The 18,354-nt window shown below is 41.1% G+C and overlaps 1 protein-coding gene across 1 annotated transcript in view; it reads left to right on the top strand.

The window, feature by feature from the left end:
* Positions 1-6,525: 6,525 nt before the first annotated feature.
* The window catches only part of LOC306989192 (integrin alpha-X-like), a 37,903-nt gene continuing 26,074 nt past the window's right edge, over positions 6,526-18,354 (top strand). Inside the window, exons 1-2 of the mRNA XM_079594631.1 lie at positions 6,526-6,659; positions 7,672-7,795. Of these exons, the coding sequence (XP_079450757.1) occupies positions 6,620-6,659; positions 7,672-7,795 (164 nt within the window). The 5' untranslated portion in view covers positions 6,526-6,619. The remainder of the gene's footprint in view (positions 6,660-7,671; positions 7,796-18,354) is intronic.

The raw sequence follows: 18,354 nt of genomic DNA, 5'->3' as shown, positions 1-18,354 counted from the left end.
TGAAAAACAACAAACATTTGGTGTAGAAACAATTTTCAACTAGAAATTGCTAGTTACAATTAATTACAAAGAAACAGCAAGTAATACATTGAATTGAATGTGAAATAAGTAGAAAGACTGAAATAGTACTTTCCTATAAAACGTACTGTAGCAATCTGTTTTATTTACAACTGTGTGTATATGCGTATGTAATTTAAAATAGCAATCCTGATTTGTCATCTTCAAATGCTTTTCTTATTTTCAATGTACAGGGATGAGCTCTTTATAACTGAAGGAGGGGTGAGGTAATCGGCTGATGGTAGTTTAAATGATGAACCTCATCTCAGAGGTGCTGTTGAAAAGGCAGAAAAGAAGAAGATCATCCGATTTGCTGTTGGGGTAAGATCCATGCATCAAAAAAGGATGCAAAAGCACACAAAAGGTATAATTAAAATAGTCCCCCAAAGAGAGTATCCATTTTGTCAACAAGTCCCTCTTTTAAGTCAGGTCTTTTCAATGAATCTGTTGATCCAGTACAAAATACTTGTGTATTACAAGAAGGTCAAATTATACTTAACATTAACTGTAGGTTCACCTACAGTAACATTGTAACAATGAGCAATACATTTGTTACATTATTTATTTATCTTTGTTCATGTTAGGTCATTATATATCAGTTCCATTAAATAATATTAACAGACAACTTTTAAGTTTGTAAATTTAGTATTAGTAAATGTTGACCTAGAACTTAGGGCACTAGATAACATGAACAGAACAACAAAACATAACGCAACGAGATGTGACAAAGAACTGAAGGAAGCACAGAGCTTAAATAGACAGAGCAAACCAATCAACAAAATGAACAGATGAACTTAGGAATATACACGTTACATTACTCCCCCGTCCTGGAAAGCGCATCCCTGCGCCGTAAAAATGGTCCAACTGAGCAAGGAGGGTGGGGGCTTAGGTGGGGGACTGAGAGCAGGGATATGGGACAGGCAGGGCCAGGGCCAGGGCCAGGGTGGAGACAAAGGTGGGAGGAGCCAGGGTGTAAACCCCAACAGAAGGGCCAAGATTCAGGCCCATAGCGGAGTTGTAGGGAGGGCTCATGGAGGTGACTTGACAGGTGTACCCAGGGTGACGAGCAACTGAGATGGATCCTATGGTAGTGGAGACCCGGGGCGAAGCTGAAGAGTTGACGAGACCGGCAACATTGAAGGTCTTGGAGGGCAGGGTGGAGCTGCAGCGATGAGCAACCAGGGCAGATCCAGGGCTCTGGAGGACTGAGGCGAAAGCAGAGCGACCTAGGACCAAGGTGGAGACAGAGGGACGAAGAACCCCACTGGAGTTGAAGATCCCGGGTGGAGCTGAGAAGGGCGAGAAGCCAAGGTGGCACCGACTGCTCGACAGGCCGAAGTGGAGTTACATTAGTAGACTGGTAGGGTTAGGGTTAGAATAAGTTTGCATGTAGTTGCAAAGTTACTTATAGTCAGTAGAGTGTCTGTTGGAGGAGCATCACAATAAAGAGTTTGCAGATATTAAGCAGACAGTCTACTAATACTCTAATTAGTTGACATGTATTTGCACAGTTACTTATAGTTAAAGGAACACTTCACCTCTGGAAAGATGAATGTGTATTTAAAATGGAACATTTATGTAGAAGAAATGTGAAATTATTTTTGAATTTGGAGCCTTCTAGACTGAGAAAAGCCAGAAAATTTATTTTTGGCTTATGGGGATGAAAGACAACAACTCCCAGAATGCACTTGCTTCGCTGCCCTAGGAGGCCACGCCTACCGGTAAGAGATCGCAGTAAACAACAAGGCTATGCTACTAGTGAGTCTCCGTGAGTCTGCCCAGTATTTTTATGTCGCCCAAAATGTCCAGGATTCGGCTTTTGCGTTCTTCAGTCGCCATTCCTCATGTTTACTGTGACGAGCAGGAACGAGACTGACGGCCGCGGAGAACGATGCGAGCCCGGTGGCGTGATTACTGATGAGTGGCGCCGGCGCCTGTGAGACGCACCGGTCTCGTATCTCTCACGGAGGAGCGGGAATTTTCCTAGCAATGTTAAAACGCACATCAAACGATCTCTTGTTTAGCGTTCATGTAAACACTACATTCAGATTCACCGATCGGAATGAATTCAGTTAGATTGAAACAAAAGGTGTGCATGTAAACTATGAATGCGACTGCAGAAAGCAAAAGCCGAATCCTGGACATTTTGGACGATCTCGACGGCCGGACATGTCCGGGAAAAAGAGGATGGTCACCGCTACTACTCAGCTTTCTCCACAGAATAAGAAACTGTTTTAGCTTCCAGATAAATAATGGCTGACACTATATGTACATTCTGTGAGTGAGATCCCTCTATGGGCGGATTGAAAACATGCGGAACAGCGCCTTCTACTGGATAAATGATGAGCTAGTGTTTGTAGTCTTACCCTTATTCAAAGAAATTTGACTTCCTGCTTTTTATGACGCAAATTGACGATTTTTGCGTCATAAAAAGCAGGAAGTGGAACACTTAAATCCTTATTTCTCCCATCTCAGGGGAAAATAAGGGAATAAACCATGACCATTCGAAAATGTGACTGGGTTTCTAAAGATACAAAGTCTAATGCAAATGGGTGAAGTGTTCCTTTAACAGAATGTTCAAAAGGGACCATCAAAATAGTGTTACCGAAAAAAGGTTCTTTAGATCTCTATGTGTCTAAGGGGTGGAGCTCAGACTCCCACTGACCTTGTAAATGTCAATAAATTCTGATTGGTTAAACCTTTCCCCACTAGTGGAAAGTTAACCACTGGCTCACCACTGACTTTTGGACCCTAATGTATAGACACACATTGGAAAGTTTTTTTAAGCATCCTCTTTGTTTTTTAAAAGATTTATAATGAGTATTTCTTACCTCATTGTTGTAGGCCGTGTTTCACATTATTCACAGTGTTAATAAAGAAAGTTTTGACCAAAAGGTGAAATCCAATGCATCTGTTACCAGGTATGGTGTTCATTTTTACTTTTATAGTTATTATACTTTTTAAGTTGTCTGTATTATGTTCAGTGCTAATCTATGTGAAATGAATTTGAAGTATATTGACATGCGTATAGCACAAACTAAAATGTTCTGTCATTTCCAGTGGAAATACGAATCACTCTGAAAACAGTGAACTATTAAAAATGAGAAACATCAGTGTAAAACATGCAATCTATGTTGCCTTGTTGAGGTCAGTGCTTTTTTGTTGTAGCTGTGGTTTTGATATTTTACATTTTGCTTTTCTCTCGTTTTTATTCATAACCTCATCTACTGTATTCTGTGTTTCTACTACAGACATACAGATTCCAGCATTTACATACATTTCACGAGTGGAAAAAACAACCTGGGAAAACCAGTGAAACAGATATTGGAGGTGAAGATGCTTCTTCCTTATTTGCTTATTTCTCCTCATATCCGTACTGAAACAAAATCAGTTGTCTGTAACAATAAATCTCCTACTGTTTATGTCTCTAAGGTGAAGAATGAGTTTAAAGAGCTAAAATCATTAGAGTACCTGTACAACTGGGAGCTGAAAACCTCTGGGCTGACAAAAAGTTGAAGGTAATTCTGCGTATGCAAAGTATGAATCAAGGAGAAATAAACAAGAACCAAAGACCTTTAGCGCAAATGTTGTGTCATTATTGTAGTCCATATTTTTGTTGTCCAAATGTACATATTTATGTACTTAAATTGTCTGTTAAAGCTGGACAACATATATTTTTAAGGCCGAAGACAATACAAAAATAATACATTTTGTTCCATGGACAAAGGAAAGTATTGTGAGTTTGGAATGGCATGAAGACAACAATATTTGTAGGTGAACTACACTGTAAAGAGATTGCTGTAAATTTTACAGTAACTTACTGGCAGCTGGATGCCAGTAAGTTACTGTAAAATGTTTACAGTATTACTACTGTATTTTCAGTTACAGTATACTGTACCGTTTACTGTACTTGAATTTACAGTATTACCGTATTGCTATTTACAGTATTAATATTTAGTATTTAAAGGATTAAAACAATATTAAAATAAGATTTTTTTTATGTTTACCCCACCCCCACAAAAATTACGAACATGTGTCCTTATAATATTCTTTTTAATCATTGAAAATTTCCATCATTTCCATCATTTCCAGCACTTCCATAGTAGAAAAAAAAAATACTATGGAAGTCAATGGGTACAGACTACTGTTTGGTTACTGACATTCTTCAAAATATCTTTCTTTGTGTTCAGCAGAATAAATAAATTAATACAGGTTTGAAACAACTTGAGGGTGAGTAAATGATGACAGAATTTTTATTTTAAAGTGAACTATCCCTTTAATTCAAATTCAATTGAAGCTAGCCACTTTCGTTCCAACAGAGGATGAAATGTGTCATCATCTATGAGAGTTTAGTGTCTTAATATCCCAAGTGGACGTGTGGAAGAGACGTGAGACTGAGGGGGCTTTTACACTGGGCTCGTTTGCTGCGGTCCATTGACTTCCATAGTATCTTTTTTTCCTACTATGGACGTCAATGGGGTCCATCAACTGTCTGGTCACCAACATTCTTCAAAATATCTTCTTTTGTGTTCAACCGAAGAAAGAAACTCATACAGGTTTGAAACAACTTGAGGGTGAGTAAATTATGACAGAATTTTCATTTTTGGGTGAACTATCCCTTTAAAGTTAAACGCACAATAGCAGGCGCACAAACACTTCATATTTAGTAAATATTAATGAAAATGGACAGAGCGTCCTGCGGATCAAGCACATCAGCATCTTCGTTTTGTCTTCGTTTCGTTTTCTTTTTTCTTTTGGTTAGGTAGATTTCTCTGCAGTTGCTGTTGTAAAAAAACAATGCTGAATATCCATACACCATAGGCTATTATCTGCCAAATTGCAAATTCTTCACGCGACAACTTCTTACACAAATGACCTTCATGCGCAAATGCTGACTACAGACGCCCTCTCCAAATACCCAAACTTGCCTTCTTGGCCTCTTGAGAGTGTGTGTACGCGACAGGAAGTAAGTGCACAAGACTGTCCCATGTCTTAAAAATGCCAAAATGCTAACACTTGCATTTTTTGCAACACTATAAGTGTGTCCCATCGGGTAATCAAAGATCTTGCAGTCTTTACGCCTACTTGAACACTTGGGCCAAATACAGGATATATATCATGTAAGTAGACAAGTGGTCAAGTGCAAAGACCCCGGGTGCTTCTCAATATCCCTCCTCGTCTCCTCGCTCCTCCGTTCTCCATCCTGTGACCCAGTAACTGATCGAGCTCAGCCATCTTGAAGGACATTTCAATTCTCTAATTGCACCGTGCGGAGGCGAGGATCGAGGAGTGAGGAGGCTTCCAGAGGAGCTATGAGCGAGGATGCTCAGGTGTATCCTATGCGGAAGTGTTTTATTGACTAAACGTGACGCACGTGTAAATTCTCCTCCCCCTTCACATCGGTCACAATAATTTTATAGTTATAAAATTTGATTGCAGTTTATATAAACCGCACATCTCACATATTTCAACAGGGTATCTTGCTTTATTATTATTTATTATGAATTTCTTAAATAACCAAACTTCAACAACACAAGGGCAGATCCTTTGAGCGCTGCTGATGACGCTGTAAAGTGACGCTCGAGTGATCAAGTAATTCCAATGTAGAAAAAAGCTTTCATTCGATTCCTCCGTCCTCATTTCCTTTCCTTGCAGCCTTCCCCCGCATCCTCCAGGGGGTGGAGCTGAGACGCGAGGAAAGGAAGCGAGGAAAGGAAACGAGGATGCACACCCCTAGTCGTCCAACATAATGACGGAGTCCACAAGACTGAGGGAAAATAGTGAGGGAAGGACATAAAAATAGTAAAACGCGTCAAACAGTTAAGAAATTCTCAACTTTATGCAAACAGTTAAGAAATTCTCAACTTTATGCAAACAGTTAAGAAATTCTCAACTTTATGCAAACAGTTAAGAAATTCTCAACTTTATGCAAACAGTTAAGAAATTCTCAACTTTATGCAAATAAGAAGCGGAAAACGCAGCATAGGCTATAGCTGTGAGGTTCAGGTAATGACGTCCGGCATAGGCTATTAAACACGTCATGCGTTTAGATTGTGCTGGAATTTCTTTAGGATAAATCGTATTGTTTACACAATGCAGTTTTTATGTAGCCTATGTTAAAAATTGCTGTTTGGACGCTTTAGTTTTAATTATTTATTTGTTTGTACATTATACTCATGGCTGCCATATTATAGCTAATTGCATTTTATTTTAAAATCGACAGCCAGGCTACAGCACATAGCCTATCTCTTCTCAAATACTTCCTCGTCTTTTTAATGACAATTCAAAGAGTCTGTAATCGGCAATATAGGTAATTTATTATTTAGTTTAATTAATTAATAAATATATACTCATTCTGTGTAATAACTTCTTAATAATTTTATTTTGACCATGTATTCTCATAACCCTAATCTTTCTTGAATATGTGCTCATTTCCTTTTTTATGAAATTGTTGTTCCTCTTTGGGTCCTTCCACCCCTTTTTATATGCTACATCTAACTCATCTTCACTTTCATTCATTGCCTTGACTATCACACCTTGCATCTACACATGACAGGTTATAATGGACCAGATCTTCTGTATCAGATTATGCATCTTTTGTGGTAAGATATTTATTATTTTCTTATATTTTTTTTATTACTTATGTGTTATTTTGTAAACACCATTGCTACCTCGATAGCTGCCTATTTACACTCTAAGCCTTCTTGTGTTGCAAGTCTTAAACCTTTTTGTTCCCTTTTGTACAACTGAAAGCAGTGAGTGGCAGTAATATTTTAACTAGTTACATCATCTCATCCGGTACAATTGGCTTTACATTCTCTTTATAATCAAATTTGTTAATTTAAAGCTGTGTAAAATGCATTGCAATAATCATGTTGTACATGACTAGATGAATAAGTGATTTAAAAAGAAAACTGTATCATTGTAGGAACTAAGTTTAAAGCTCTTAAGTTTTAGTTTTACTATAGATTGTTGATTCATTGTTGATCAAAATAAATGATACATCTAATTTTAGGCCATGTCAAAAGTCCAAAACCTATAGTAGTATATGTCATTACCAGACATGATATGGATGAAGATGTAAAATGTCCTTTTAAGGCGAGAACAATTTGCAATAAATGTGAACTTCCTTCTTTTCATGCCCCTCTAATTCTGTCTCGTATGAGATTTCTGCTTTCACACATTGCACAGATGAAAAAAAAAAAAAAAGTCTACGGGAAAAGCACTGACAAAACAACTCATAAATGCACATGACAGCTTTTCACATATTTGTATATTTGTACTAAAAACAATTGAAACCGAAAAAGCTAAAGCTTTTGTCAGGCACAATGACAATATTCACATTGAGTTCTTTCTTCTTTCTGTTTTTTTTTTTTTTTTATGTTTACAAAATATTTTATACATGTTATCTTATTACATGATTGCCTCTATTGGTGCAACACAGTGAAATCACCATCAGCTGCAGAAATTGTTACTATAGCATTATAGTATTTTATCATGGCTGCAACGGCATATTTATCAGTAAACTGAATGAAAATATACATTTTATACATTTTAATTATGTCAAATTACAGTTACTAATTCAGTCTTTTTTATCGCTTCTGAACACTTTAGCATCTCAGTCGGTGATGGCTTTTAACATTGACCCCGTTTCCTGGAGAACCTTCACTGCACCTTCACCTTCACAGAGCCAAAATGTTGCCTTTGGCTATAAGGTGATACAGAAAGATGCATCAAGGTGAGAGCAACATAACCACTGATAATGAAACCAAAAAAACCTGTATGGTTTGGAGAGCCAGTACTCACCACATTGCATTTCTCCTCTAATGTTGATCAGCACTTACTTGTGATGATGAGAAGCCTTTGGAGAGCATTTTTATAAGCATAAAGACCCATTTACTTTGTTCAGTGGCTTATTATGGCCACGAGAGTAACACTGGGACAGGAAGAGGCTGGCTTACCAACATCACAGTTAACAACCACAGTTGCTTTTGCTTTTACTTTGCCTTTAGGGGTAAATCTGAAATAGATGCTACTACAATAGATGGATGTGGAAAAATGGTAGTTTTTGTGCTTCATTGCACACAGTGAATCATTTTACTGGTTATTGAAATGTTTATTTAAAATGTGTGTGACTTCTAAACAGTGGGCCAGTCCAAAAGTCCCATATGGTGTCTCTTTGAATGCAGCACCCCCTGTTGGCAATCACTGAATTTAGGGTAAAATTTTGTAAAAATACCTATAAAACCTGCACACATAGTCATACTATGTTAAAAATGACAATCATATAAAATTATTCCTACTATTTCTGCAGTATTATTTGTGAAGTATATACATTTTTTGTAAGCATGGAATATTCAGATGACACTATATTTTCCAAAATATGTCAAAGTAAAATTAAATTATTTAAGACAAGAGTCAGAATTATAATAAATTGAAGAACATTTTTGCTGAAAATAGTTTGCCGTTTCATCCGCAGAAATCAGCTTCAAGACTCACCAGGAGTTTGTAGGCTGAAATAGTTTACAGTTACACAATCACAGCCATTATACCCAAGGTCTAACCAACGTCATTACTTTAGTTTGAATGATTCTGCGCCAGCTTCTGTGCCTTCAGCAAGCACTCTCTGTATACTCTCTCTGTTATTTGCTCAGTTTCTGTTATTTGGTGTTGTCTGTCTCGCAAGCAAGCATATATATTTAAATATTATTATGGCGAACAAGCAGCAGTTCAAGCAGATCCTCTTATTACTCGTTGTCTCCATGGCACTCTGAGGCTGAGGCCTGCATCGCGCACTAGGGCATGAGATTTGGCCATTGTACTGGAAGGCCTGACTTTAGCTCCCTTCGAGCCTATTGAAGAGGTTTCAGAAAAAATCCTCACACTAAAGACTTTATTTCTCCTTGCTATTTCTTCCACAAAGAGAACTGGAGATTTCCAAGCTCTGCCGTTTGCTCCTTCGTGCCTGGACTTTGCACCTGGTATGGTGAAAGCCTTCCTTCATTCTAGGCCGGGTTATGTCCCTAAGGTCCCTACTAATGTTGCGGGTCCCATTATGCTGCAGGCTTTCTGTCCTTCACCTTTCTTAACATCAGATCATGAAAAACTTAATCTGCTATGCCCTGTTCAGGCTTTGGATGTCTATGTCCACAGAGCTGCCCTGTGGCGAAAGTCGGATCAACTATTTGTCTGTTTCGGGTCACTTAGAAAAGGGTACCTTGCATCTTAGCAGAGAATGAGCAAGTGGTTGGTTGAGGCTATCTCACTTGCTTATAAAGCGGCTGGTCAGCCTTCACCTATGGTTGTCCAAGCCCATTCTACCAGGAGTATTGCTGCCTCTAAAGCTCTGTTATCGGGTGTTTCCCTTCCTCACTTTTGTGATGCGGCAGGCTGGTCCTCACCACACACATTTGTGAGATTTTATAACCTCGATCTAGGCTCCACTCCGGGGTCTAGGGTTCTTAGTGTGCGCTATGATTTCACACAGACAGGCATTAGTTATTATGGCGTCGTGGGTATAGTGTTCCCACCGCGTCGCGACGCAGCTCAAGTTCCCTTGAAGTTAAAGTCTCAAGTTACATATATAACGTCTCAAGTTACTAACGTAACCTCGGTTCCCTGAGATGAAGGAACGAGTATTGCGTAAGACTAGCTTACGCTATGTGAAAACTCCTTTTCTCGAGAATATTGAAGAATTTTTAAAACGCAGAGCAGCTGCACAGCAGACACAGATGAGCGTCAGAGCGGTCATTGGCTGTGCTGCGCCAACTGCACGAACCTATGGCGAGGCTGCTCAGACGCGTGAATGGGCGTGGGCTATGGCTATAAAAACACCCATACATCGCATAGGGACTCCAGGTTCAATCGACTGAAGCGATCCCCTGATCACAGCACAGTAGCATGGCAGGTTACGCAATACTCGTTCCCTCATCTCAAGGAACCGAGCTTACGTTAGTAACCGAGACGTTCCCTTACGAAAGGTCTCTCATATTGCGTAAGACTAGCTTAAGCTATGGGAACCCCCTTCAAAACGCTGTCCGTGCTTAACTTCGCTCATTACTGTAGTCCAAAGCCTGAGACTGAGAATAAAGTATGAATCCTAATATAAGCCAGTCATATGACAAGCTTCATATAGGGAATATATATATATATATATATATATATATATATATATATATATATATATATATATATATATATATATAAAACCTTAGTTCAAGTGGCCATAACCAGACATGTCTTTGGCCTTCCTAGACAGATATCTTCAACAGGTATTCCACTAGACCAAGCCCATGACGAGGCCATACTTCTCGTGGAATGAGCTCTGACGCCTAAGGGGCAATGAAGGCCTTTAGACTCATAAGCCAGTGCGATAGCATCCACTATCTAGCGCCATAAACGCCGCTTTGTGACGGTAACCAGTGTTGCCAGATTGGGCGGTTTTGAATTTGATTGTGCAGGTAAAAAAAGGTTGGGGCAGGTAGACAAAATTTGGGCTGGTTTGGGGTCATTTCGGCGTTTTTTTAAACATGGACCAGCGTCCTAGAGCTCTTGCAAAAAGGTAAGTACACTAGATACTTCGCACGAGTAGGGGTCCAGGCTCCATGCTGCACACCAGCCAGGGATTATCCCCCATTTCTGAGCGTAAAGGCGCCTAGTCGAAGTTGATTTATGTAAGACTCCACTGCCATGTTGTCCGTCCGGACCAGGACATGGTGGTCTTTTAGATATGGGAGAAAAGCTTTCAGTGATAGAGCCACCGCTCTCATTTTCAGACAGCTTATATGTAGGCACCTCTCTGGGTCTGACCACAGGCCAGAGATGGGCCTGCCCTCGTAAAGGGCCCCCCAACATAAGTTGGAGGCGTCTGTTGAGATCACTTTTCTCCTTGAAACCACACCCGAACTCACGCCAGACTGATACCAGTCGGCCGCTTTCCAGGGAGCCAGGGCTTTGATGCAGCCGTGGTTCGCTCTTTGTAAATGTACGAGGTGCCAGCGATAGGCCGATAGCGATGGGAATGGTAGTACTGTGTACTGGTACGCTTGTCCCTCGAAGGCGAATCTCAGGAATGGCCTGTGATGAGGTGATATCTGGATGTGAAAATAAGCATATTTCAGATCCACTGAGAAAAACAATCCCCCGGGCGAATTTGCGCGAAGACCTGCTTGGTTGTCAGCATCCTGAACAGACGTGTCATAAGCGATTTGTTCAGGTGTCTGAGGTCGAGGATGGGTCTGAGACCGCCACCCTTCTTTGGAACGAGGAAGCAGCGACTGTAAAAGCCTCGCTTTATGAAAGGGGAACTGGTTCGACAGCTGGGAAGAAGGGGGCGGGTCTCTGCTGAGGGGCCTGTCGGTGCCCCTGCAGGAACCACTCATCAAGCCTGCTGTGCGTGGGCTCCTCGGGCGAAGACCACTCGAGCCCAAGGTCTTCGATGGCCCTGGTCAGCACGCGGAGAGGCTTGCTCGTTTTCACGCTGGAGTGTGTTGACGCCGCGGGACCGAAAGCGGAACCCGTCCACTCGTCGCAGTCGGATGCAGCGATGGAAAGGCTGTCATCCTTCTCTTCGTCCTCGTCTGATGCCCTGAAAGAGACGAGACCTGCCGCTTTCTGGTCTGTCTGTGTGAATAGGACTGGCGAGGGTGCTTCCTCAGGAGAGAGCAAGGCACGTGGGGACTGGGCCGGCGTGTGCTTGCTCGTCTCCGTCCGCTCTGGTATCCTTTGTGAAAGGCACTTCTTTTTGCGTGGCTCGAGGAAAGGGAGAGAGAGAGAGAGAGAGAGAGAGAGAGAGAGAGAGAGAGAGAGAGCGGGAAACGTGGGGTCATCATTGGCGAAAACAGCCAGTCGAGCCCGCAGGGTGGTGGGATCCACCCTGGCAAGTGCCCTTGGCAAGTGCAGCTTCTGCGTGGTCCCGGCCCGGTCCGCGTGGTGAGGGCGCAGGTAGAACAAGGCATTTGAAACAACGCCTCGAATTTTGAAAACAAACTTTTAGAAACAAAGTGTGAAGCAGCGCCGAACACACTTTTTTTGCGTTTAAAGGTTATGGAGTGCTGGATGGCACAGCAGATCAGCGGGCTGAAGGCGGCGAGGGAAGCCAGTGTCCTCAGATCTTCGATGCAGCTGCTTGTTCCGCTGGAAGCTTTTCAACGGCGGCGAGAAGGCTTGTATCTGGAGATCAGCGAAGTGGTGAGTTCGCTGAAGGAGATTACAATCTGGAGTCCCTTGGCAAAGTATGGGTGCTTTTATAGCCATAGGCCACGCCCATTCTGGCGGGCTCTGACGTGCGAAGTGCCCTGATTGGTTCATGCGTCTGAGCCGCCTCGCCATAGGTTCGTGCAGTTGCCGCAGCACAGCCAATGACCGCTCTGATGCTCATCTGTGTCTGCTGTGCAGCTGCACTGCGTTTTAAAAATTTAGCTTCAATATTCTGGAGATAAGGAGTGTTGTGATGTGGTCCAAGAACAACGCCTTTGGTTTGGTTTATCTTAGCTTTATTGAACTCAACTCCGCATGTCAAATCACTCTCTTTCCCGTTCTCTTAACTTCCCGCTCTCGTAACTTCCCGCGATAACACACCCACTATACTACATCACTTCCCTTTTTAATTTTTAAGTTTATAACTTAAAACAACCCATCTACTAAATTAAGTAAACAAAAACTTTTCTTTCTTTTCTTTCCTTCAAAGTAAACACAGAAGGTACTATATAACTAAATAACAACTTCAAGCGACCATATCCTTGAACTTAGCTGTCTTTTTCACAACACGACCACTTCTAGTCGTTAACGGCTTCTCCACAGGAACAGTCTCTGGCAACTTTTCTTCCTGTATTGACATTTCTTTCTGCCCTTGCTCACTTTTCACTTGTTCACTTTTCAGATGTGAGGTAACCTTCTCCTCCTCCAGCTCAGGAACAGGTGGATCCACGGACAATGACGCATGTCTCATGTGTTTAACATTTCTTTTGATCAAAGATCCATCTTCTGTATTCACAAGTTCAAATGAGCTGTCTGACGTTTTGCTCAGAAGGACATACCTAGCACTTTTAAACTTTGAGTCCAACTTTCCTTGCTCCATATTTGCGACATAGACTACATCTCCCACTTTGAATGAATGATCCTTTGCTCTGTTTGTTTTATCTGCATAGTCTTTCATTTTCTCTTTGTACATCCGATGATGTGTTTTTACTTCCTCTGTGATCTGTTCTTGTAACAAGTCCAGGCTTGGTAACTTTGTTTGAATATCTCTAGAAAACATAAGAAATGCCGGTGTTTCTCCTGAAGCACGATGAGGGGTGGCACGATAAGACATCAATATTTTTGGAAGCTCTGCTTTTCACACTTTGCTTTCACACTTGCATGCTCGAAACGCCTTTTTGAGATATCGATGGAATCGTTCAATCTTCCCGTTACTCTTAGGATAGTAAGGTGAAGCGCGTATGTGCTTGATACCTCCATTCTTGAGAAATGTGTCAAACGCGTGACTGACAAACTGTCTGCCATTTTCAGTTACAACTTCTGACGGATAACCAAAACGAGCAAACATTTTCATCAACTCTGCTATAACTGTTTGTGAGGAGATGTCAGCTACTACGACTGCCTCAGGAAAGGAAGAGAAGTAGTCAATAACAGTCAGAATGTATTCACCTTGAATTGGTCCTACTAAGTCAATTCCCAGTTTTGTCCACGGCCTTGGGGGCAGCTCAAGTGGTTGCAATCTCTGACTATTCTCTCAACGTCCAAGTCCATGTTGGGCCAGTAAAACTTACACCTCAGGTACTGCTTCGTTCTCACTACACCCTGGTGTGTCTCATGAGCGAGTCCCAATGCCTTTTTTACTAAAGAAGAGGGCAGCACAATTCTACCCCCACGAAGTACAAGTCCATCATATAGTGACAATTCAGTCACACAACGCTTATACGGAATTAACACTTCTGGAACTGGATTTGGCCACTGGTTTGTGTGAACTGCTTGAATGAGCTGCTGAATAATTGGATCACGTTCTGTTGCCTCTTTAATCACTTCAATTGTCAGAGCCTGTAAGTCATGAGTCTGCACCAACAATACTTTCTTCACATAATCCTCCACATATTCAGTAGTTTCAGTCATGGGCAAGGGAAGCCTGGATAGAGAATCAGCAACATTTGTCTTACCGACAATGTGCTCTATTTTATAATTATATGGCTGTAACCTCCATCCTAAACGCTGAATACGTGGTGGAAGCAGTGTTGCTTTTTCAGGATTAAACATGTGAATAAGCGGTTTATGATCAGTCTGTAATGTAAATTTTCCTCCCCACAGATATGTCCTGAAACGTTCAACAGCCCAAACACAGCCAAGAGCTTCACGCTCAATTTGGGAATATCGTCTCTCTGTGGCAGTTAGGGAACGACTTGCATAAGCAACTAGTTTGTTGTCTCCATCGTCTTGTCTTTGAAGCAGTATAATCCCGAGGCCAACAGGGCTAGCATCGCTCATCACATATGTTGGTGCATTAAGTTGAAAATACGCCAGACAAGGTTCGCTTGTTAGAGCTACTTTCATGCTGTTGAATGATTGTTCAGTCTGAGTTGTCCACTCCCACTGAATATTCTTCCTTGTTAATCGTCTGAGTGGTTCTGAGATGTTGGCAAAGTTAGGAACAAATTTCATTAGATATCCACATGTACCCAGAAAAGATCTCAACTGACTTACATTTTGTGGCCTAGGTGCTTCACTCACAGCTTCCACTTTCCTGGGATCAGGTTTAATTCCTTCAGAAGTTACTAAATGACCCAGAACCTCTACCTGTTTTAGTCCTAAGGAGCACTTATCTTTGTTCAGTTTAAGTCCTCTTTCTTTGAATCTTTCAATCACTGCTCTCAATCTTTCCTCCAGCTTACTGTCAGTGTCAGCATACACTACTACATCATCCATGTACCAAACTACCCCTGGTAGTCCACAAAGTATGGAGTCCATGGCTTTTTGATAAGCCTCTTGTGCACTAGAAAGGCCAAAAGGAACTTTCCTGAAACGGTAGCACCCTCTATGCGTGATAAAGGTTGTTAGATTTCTTGACTGCTCTGCTAAATCAACCTGCCAAAATCCTTTCCTGGCATCCAATTTGGCAAATACTTTTGCACCTTGCATCGCTTGTAGAATGCTATCAACTGTAGGAACTGGATGCCTTTCACGAATGACTGCTTTATTGACCTCTCTTAAATCAACACACAGTCTCACCTCTGTGGTGTCTTTCTTTGGTATCAATAAGAGGTTGGAGATCCATTCAGCACCTTCATTGACCTCCTCAATGATTCCATCTTCAATCATCTTATCGAGCTCTTGATTGACAGCTTCAATCATGTGATATGGACCCCGTCTTAGTCCTTGTGCCACCGGTACTATTTTCTCATCCACAGTAACTCTGTGGAAATATCCTGAAATTTGTCCAAGTCCTTTGAATAGTGACTCATACTCTTTGGTCAGGTTGCTGAACCTGTCTGGGGAATTGTCCACTTTGTTCACATCCGACACATGTAAAACTCCCAGCTTAAAACATGCATTCCTCCCCAGCAGTGGTTCTACAATCCCATTTATCACATAGATGGTGTCTTTTATGGTTCTTTCTTTGTATTTTAAACAAGCATCAAAGGAACCTATGCATTTCAGTGGATTATCTTGTCCATAAGCAAAAAATCTTTTATTCTTTTGCACAGAGTGATGCCTTTCTGTTTGAAGATAGTCTTGTACAGTTGTTCACTGATGAATTTTTTTCCACTTCCTGTATCCACAATCATTTTGATTCTTTGGCCTTGCACTTTTACTGTCTCTTTACCTTCTGAGTCGATGGAGTAGACGAATTCATCTGAATCATCCGAATCTAACTCATGCACAGTTCTTATGTTTTTTTCTTTAAATCCTGGCTTGTCTCTCTGATCTGCTTCTTTTTTTCTACATGTCCTTGCAAAGTGTCCAATTTTCTTACAATACAAGCATTTAGCTGTTTTTGCTCCACATTCATTGAAATTGTGCGTGGCTAACCCGCATCTGTGACATTTCCTGTCTTTGTCTGCACGCGATTCGTCTTTGTTTACTCTCGGTCCGTTTGCATGCGTTCGCTGCGCGCGCACTGTGTGCTGCTTAGTATAGTGCACTTGACAGTCTTTCAAATTGCTTGACTGCTCCGACAGCATCTTTGACTCTGCTTGTGCTGCCTCAAAGATTCACGCTATCCTTAACGCCTTTTCCAAAGTTAATCCTTCCTCTTGCAGCAATTTGTCACGCAGCCGTTTGTCTACACTCTTTTCTACCAGTTGATCTCTCAGCATATCTGACTCCAAAGCTCCAAACTCGCATGATTTGGCCAACTCCCTCAACGAATTCACGAATGCATCAACTGTCTCGTCCAACGATTGAGCTCTTTGTCTAAATTTATGACGTTCCATAACGAAATTCCTACGAGGAGTGAAGTATGCATCCAAAGCAGCCACCGCTTGTTCATATGTATCTTTCTCACCTGGCAGATTGGCAAAAATCCGCTGTACTGGCGCTCCTATACAATGCAGCATGTGGCTCTTTTCACTTTATCCTCTGCTTCTGTTAATCCGCTCGCTATTTCAAAGAAAGTGTACGACTCTCTCCACATCTTATACTCCGTGTATAAATCCACAACTCCGAGGTTAAACGGTCCTGGCGGTGTTAACTGTGCAGATGGCATCGCGACTTTTTTTTTTTTTTTTTTTTTTTTCAAATGTAGTCCAACGAGAGTACAGATTTTCCCTTTTAATCCTCGTCGCCAAATGTTGTGATGTGGTCCAAGAACAACGCCTTTGGTTTGGTTTATCTTAGCTTTATTGAACTCAGCTCCGCATGTCAAATCACTCTCTTTCCCGTTCTCTTAACTTCCCGCTCTCGTAACTTCCCGCGATAACACACCCACTATACTACAAGGAGTTTTCCCATAGCGTAAGCTAGTCTTACGCAAAACGCACCAGCAGTCGATTTTGATATTCTAGGTATTATCAACTGGCCAGAATTTTGAGATCGCAATAGACGTGAAGGACTATAATGCGTTAAGAGCTCGCTCAAGTACTGCGGAGCTAAATCATTTAGTGCTTTGTAAGTAATCAGCAATATTTAAAAATGTATACAATGTTTAATAGGGAGCCAACGCAGTGTTGACAGAACGTGGCTAATATGGTCATACTTCCTGGATCTGGTAAGAACTCGAGCTGCTGCTTTTTGAACTAGCTGTAGTTTGTTTATTAAACGTACAGGGCAACCATCACAATAATCTTGCCTTGAGGTCATAAACGCATGAACTAATTGTTCCGCATTTGTCAATGAGAGCATATGGCATAATTTATATATATTTTTAAGATGGAAAATGCGGTTTTAGACAGTATTCTAGGTTATTACGTGTGGAAGTTTTTTGTCCAATAATTAGAATCTCTGTTTTTTTCAGAATTTAGTAGTAGGAAATTAATAGTCATCCAATTTTTTAAATCAGCTATGCATTCCATTAATTTTGTGAATTGGTAGGTTTCGTCAGGTTTTGAAGAAATATACAGCTGAGTATCGTCGGCATAACAGTGAAAGCTAATTCCATGTTTCCTAATGATATCTCCTAATGGTAGCATGTACAGAGTGAACAGCAGCGGTCCTAGTACTGAGCCTTGTGGTACGCCATACTGAACTTGCGATTGATAAGACATCTCTTCATTTACTGCTACAAACTGATAACGGTCAGATAAGTATGATTTAAACCATGCTAGTGCAATTCCACTAATGCCAACATAATGTTCGAGTCTATTTAAAAGGATGTTGTGGTCAATTGTGTCAAATGCAGCACTAAGATCAAGTAACACTAATAGAGAGATGCAACTCAACTCGTAATTCAGTTACTTACACAGTTAATATTTGTGAGAGGTAACTATAACTAAAACTTTTTTTAAAGGGCACCTATTATGGAATATTGAAATTTACCTTTCATGTAGTGTGTAACATAGATCTAAGTGAACAAAAACATCCTGCAAAGTTTGAAATATGAAAGTGCACCGTATATAAAGTTATTGTCTTTCAAAAGTGAGAGTCGACTCTGAGTCATTTTTATGAATCGTTAGAAGACCGAAGCTTTTTCTCTGACTAGATGACGTCAACTTGTCAAGTTATTTGAATACGATACGCCCACTTATTGCGCTCCAAGGCCAGGGCAAAATATCATGGCGACGAGACGCTGTGTTCTGAAGTGCGGCTCAAAAGCAAACTTTTTTCATCTGCCCAAGGAGGAGCATTTGAAGACTAAGTGGCTACAATTCA

This window comes from Phoxinus phoxinus (assembly GCF_949152265.1).
Source record: "Phoxinus phoxinus genome assembly, chromosome: 21".
Taxonomy (NCBI): Eukaryota; Metazoa; Chordata; class Actinopteri; order Cypriniformes; family Leuciscidae; genus Phoxinus; species Phoxinus phoxinus.
This window is presented reverse-complemented; position numbering and strand designations above follow the sequence as displayed.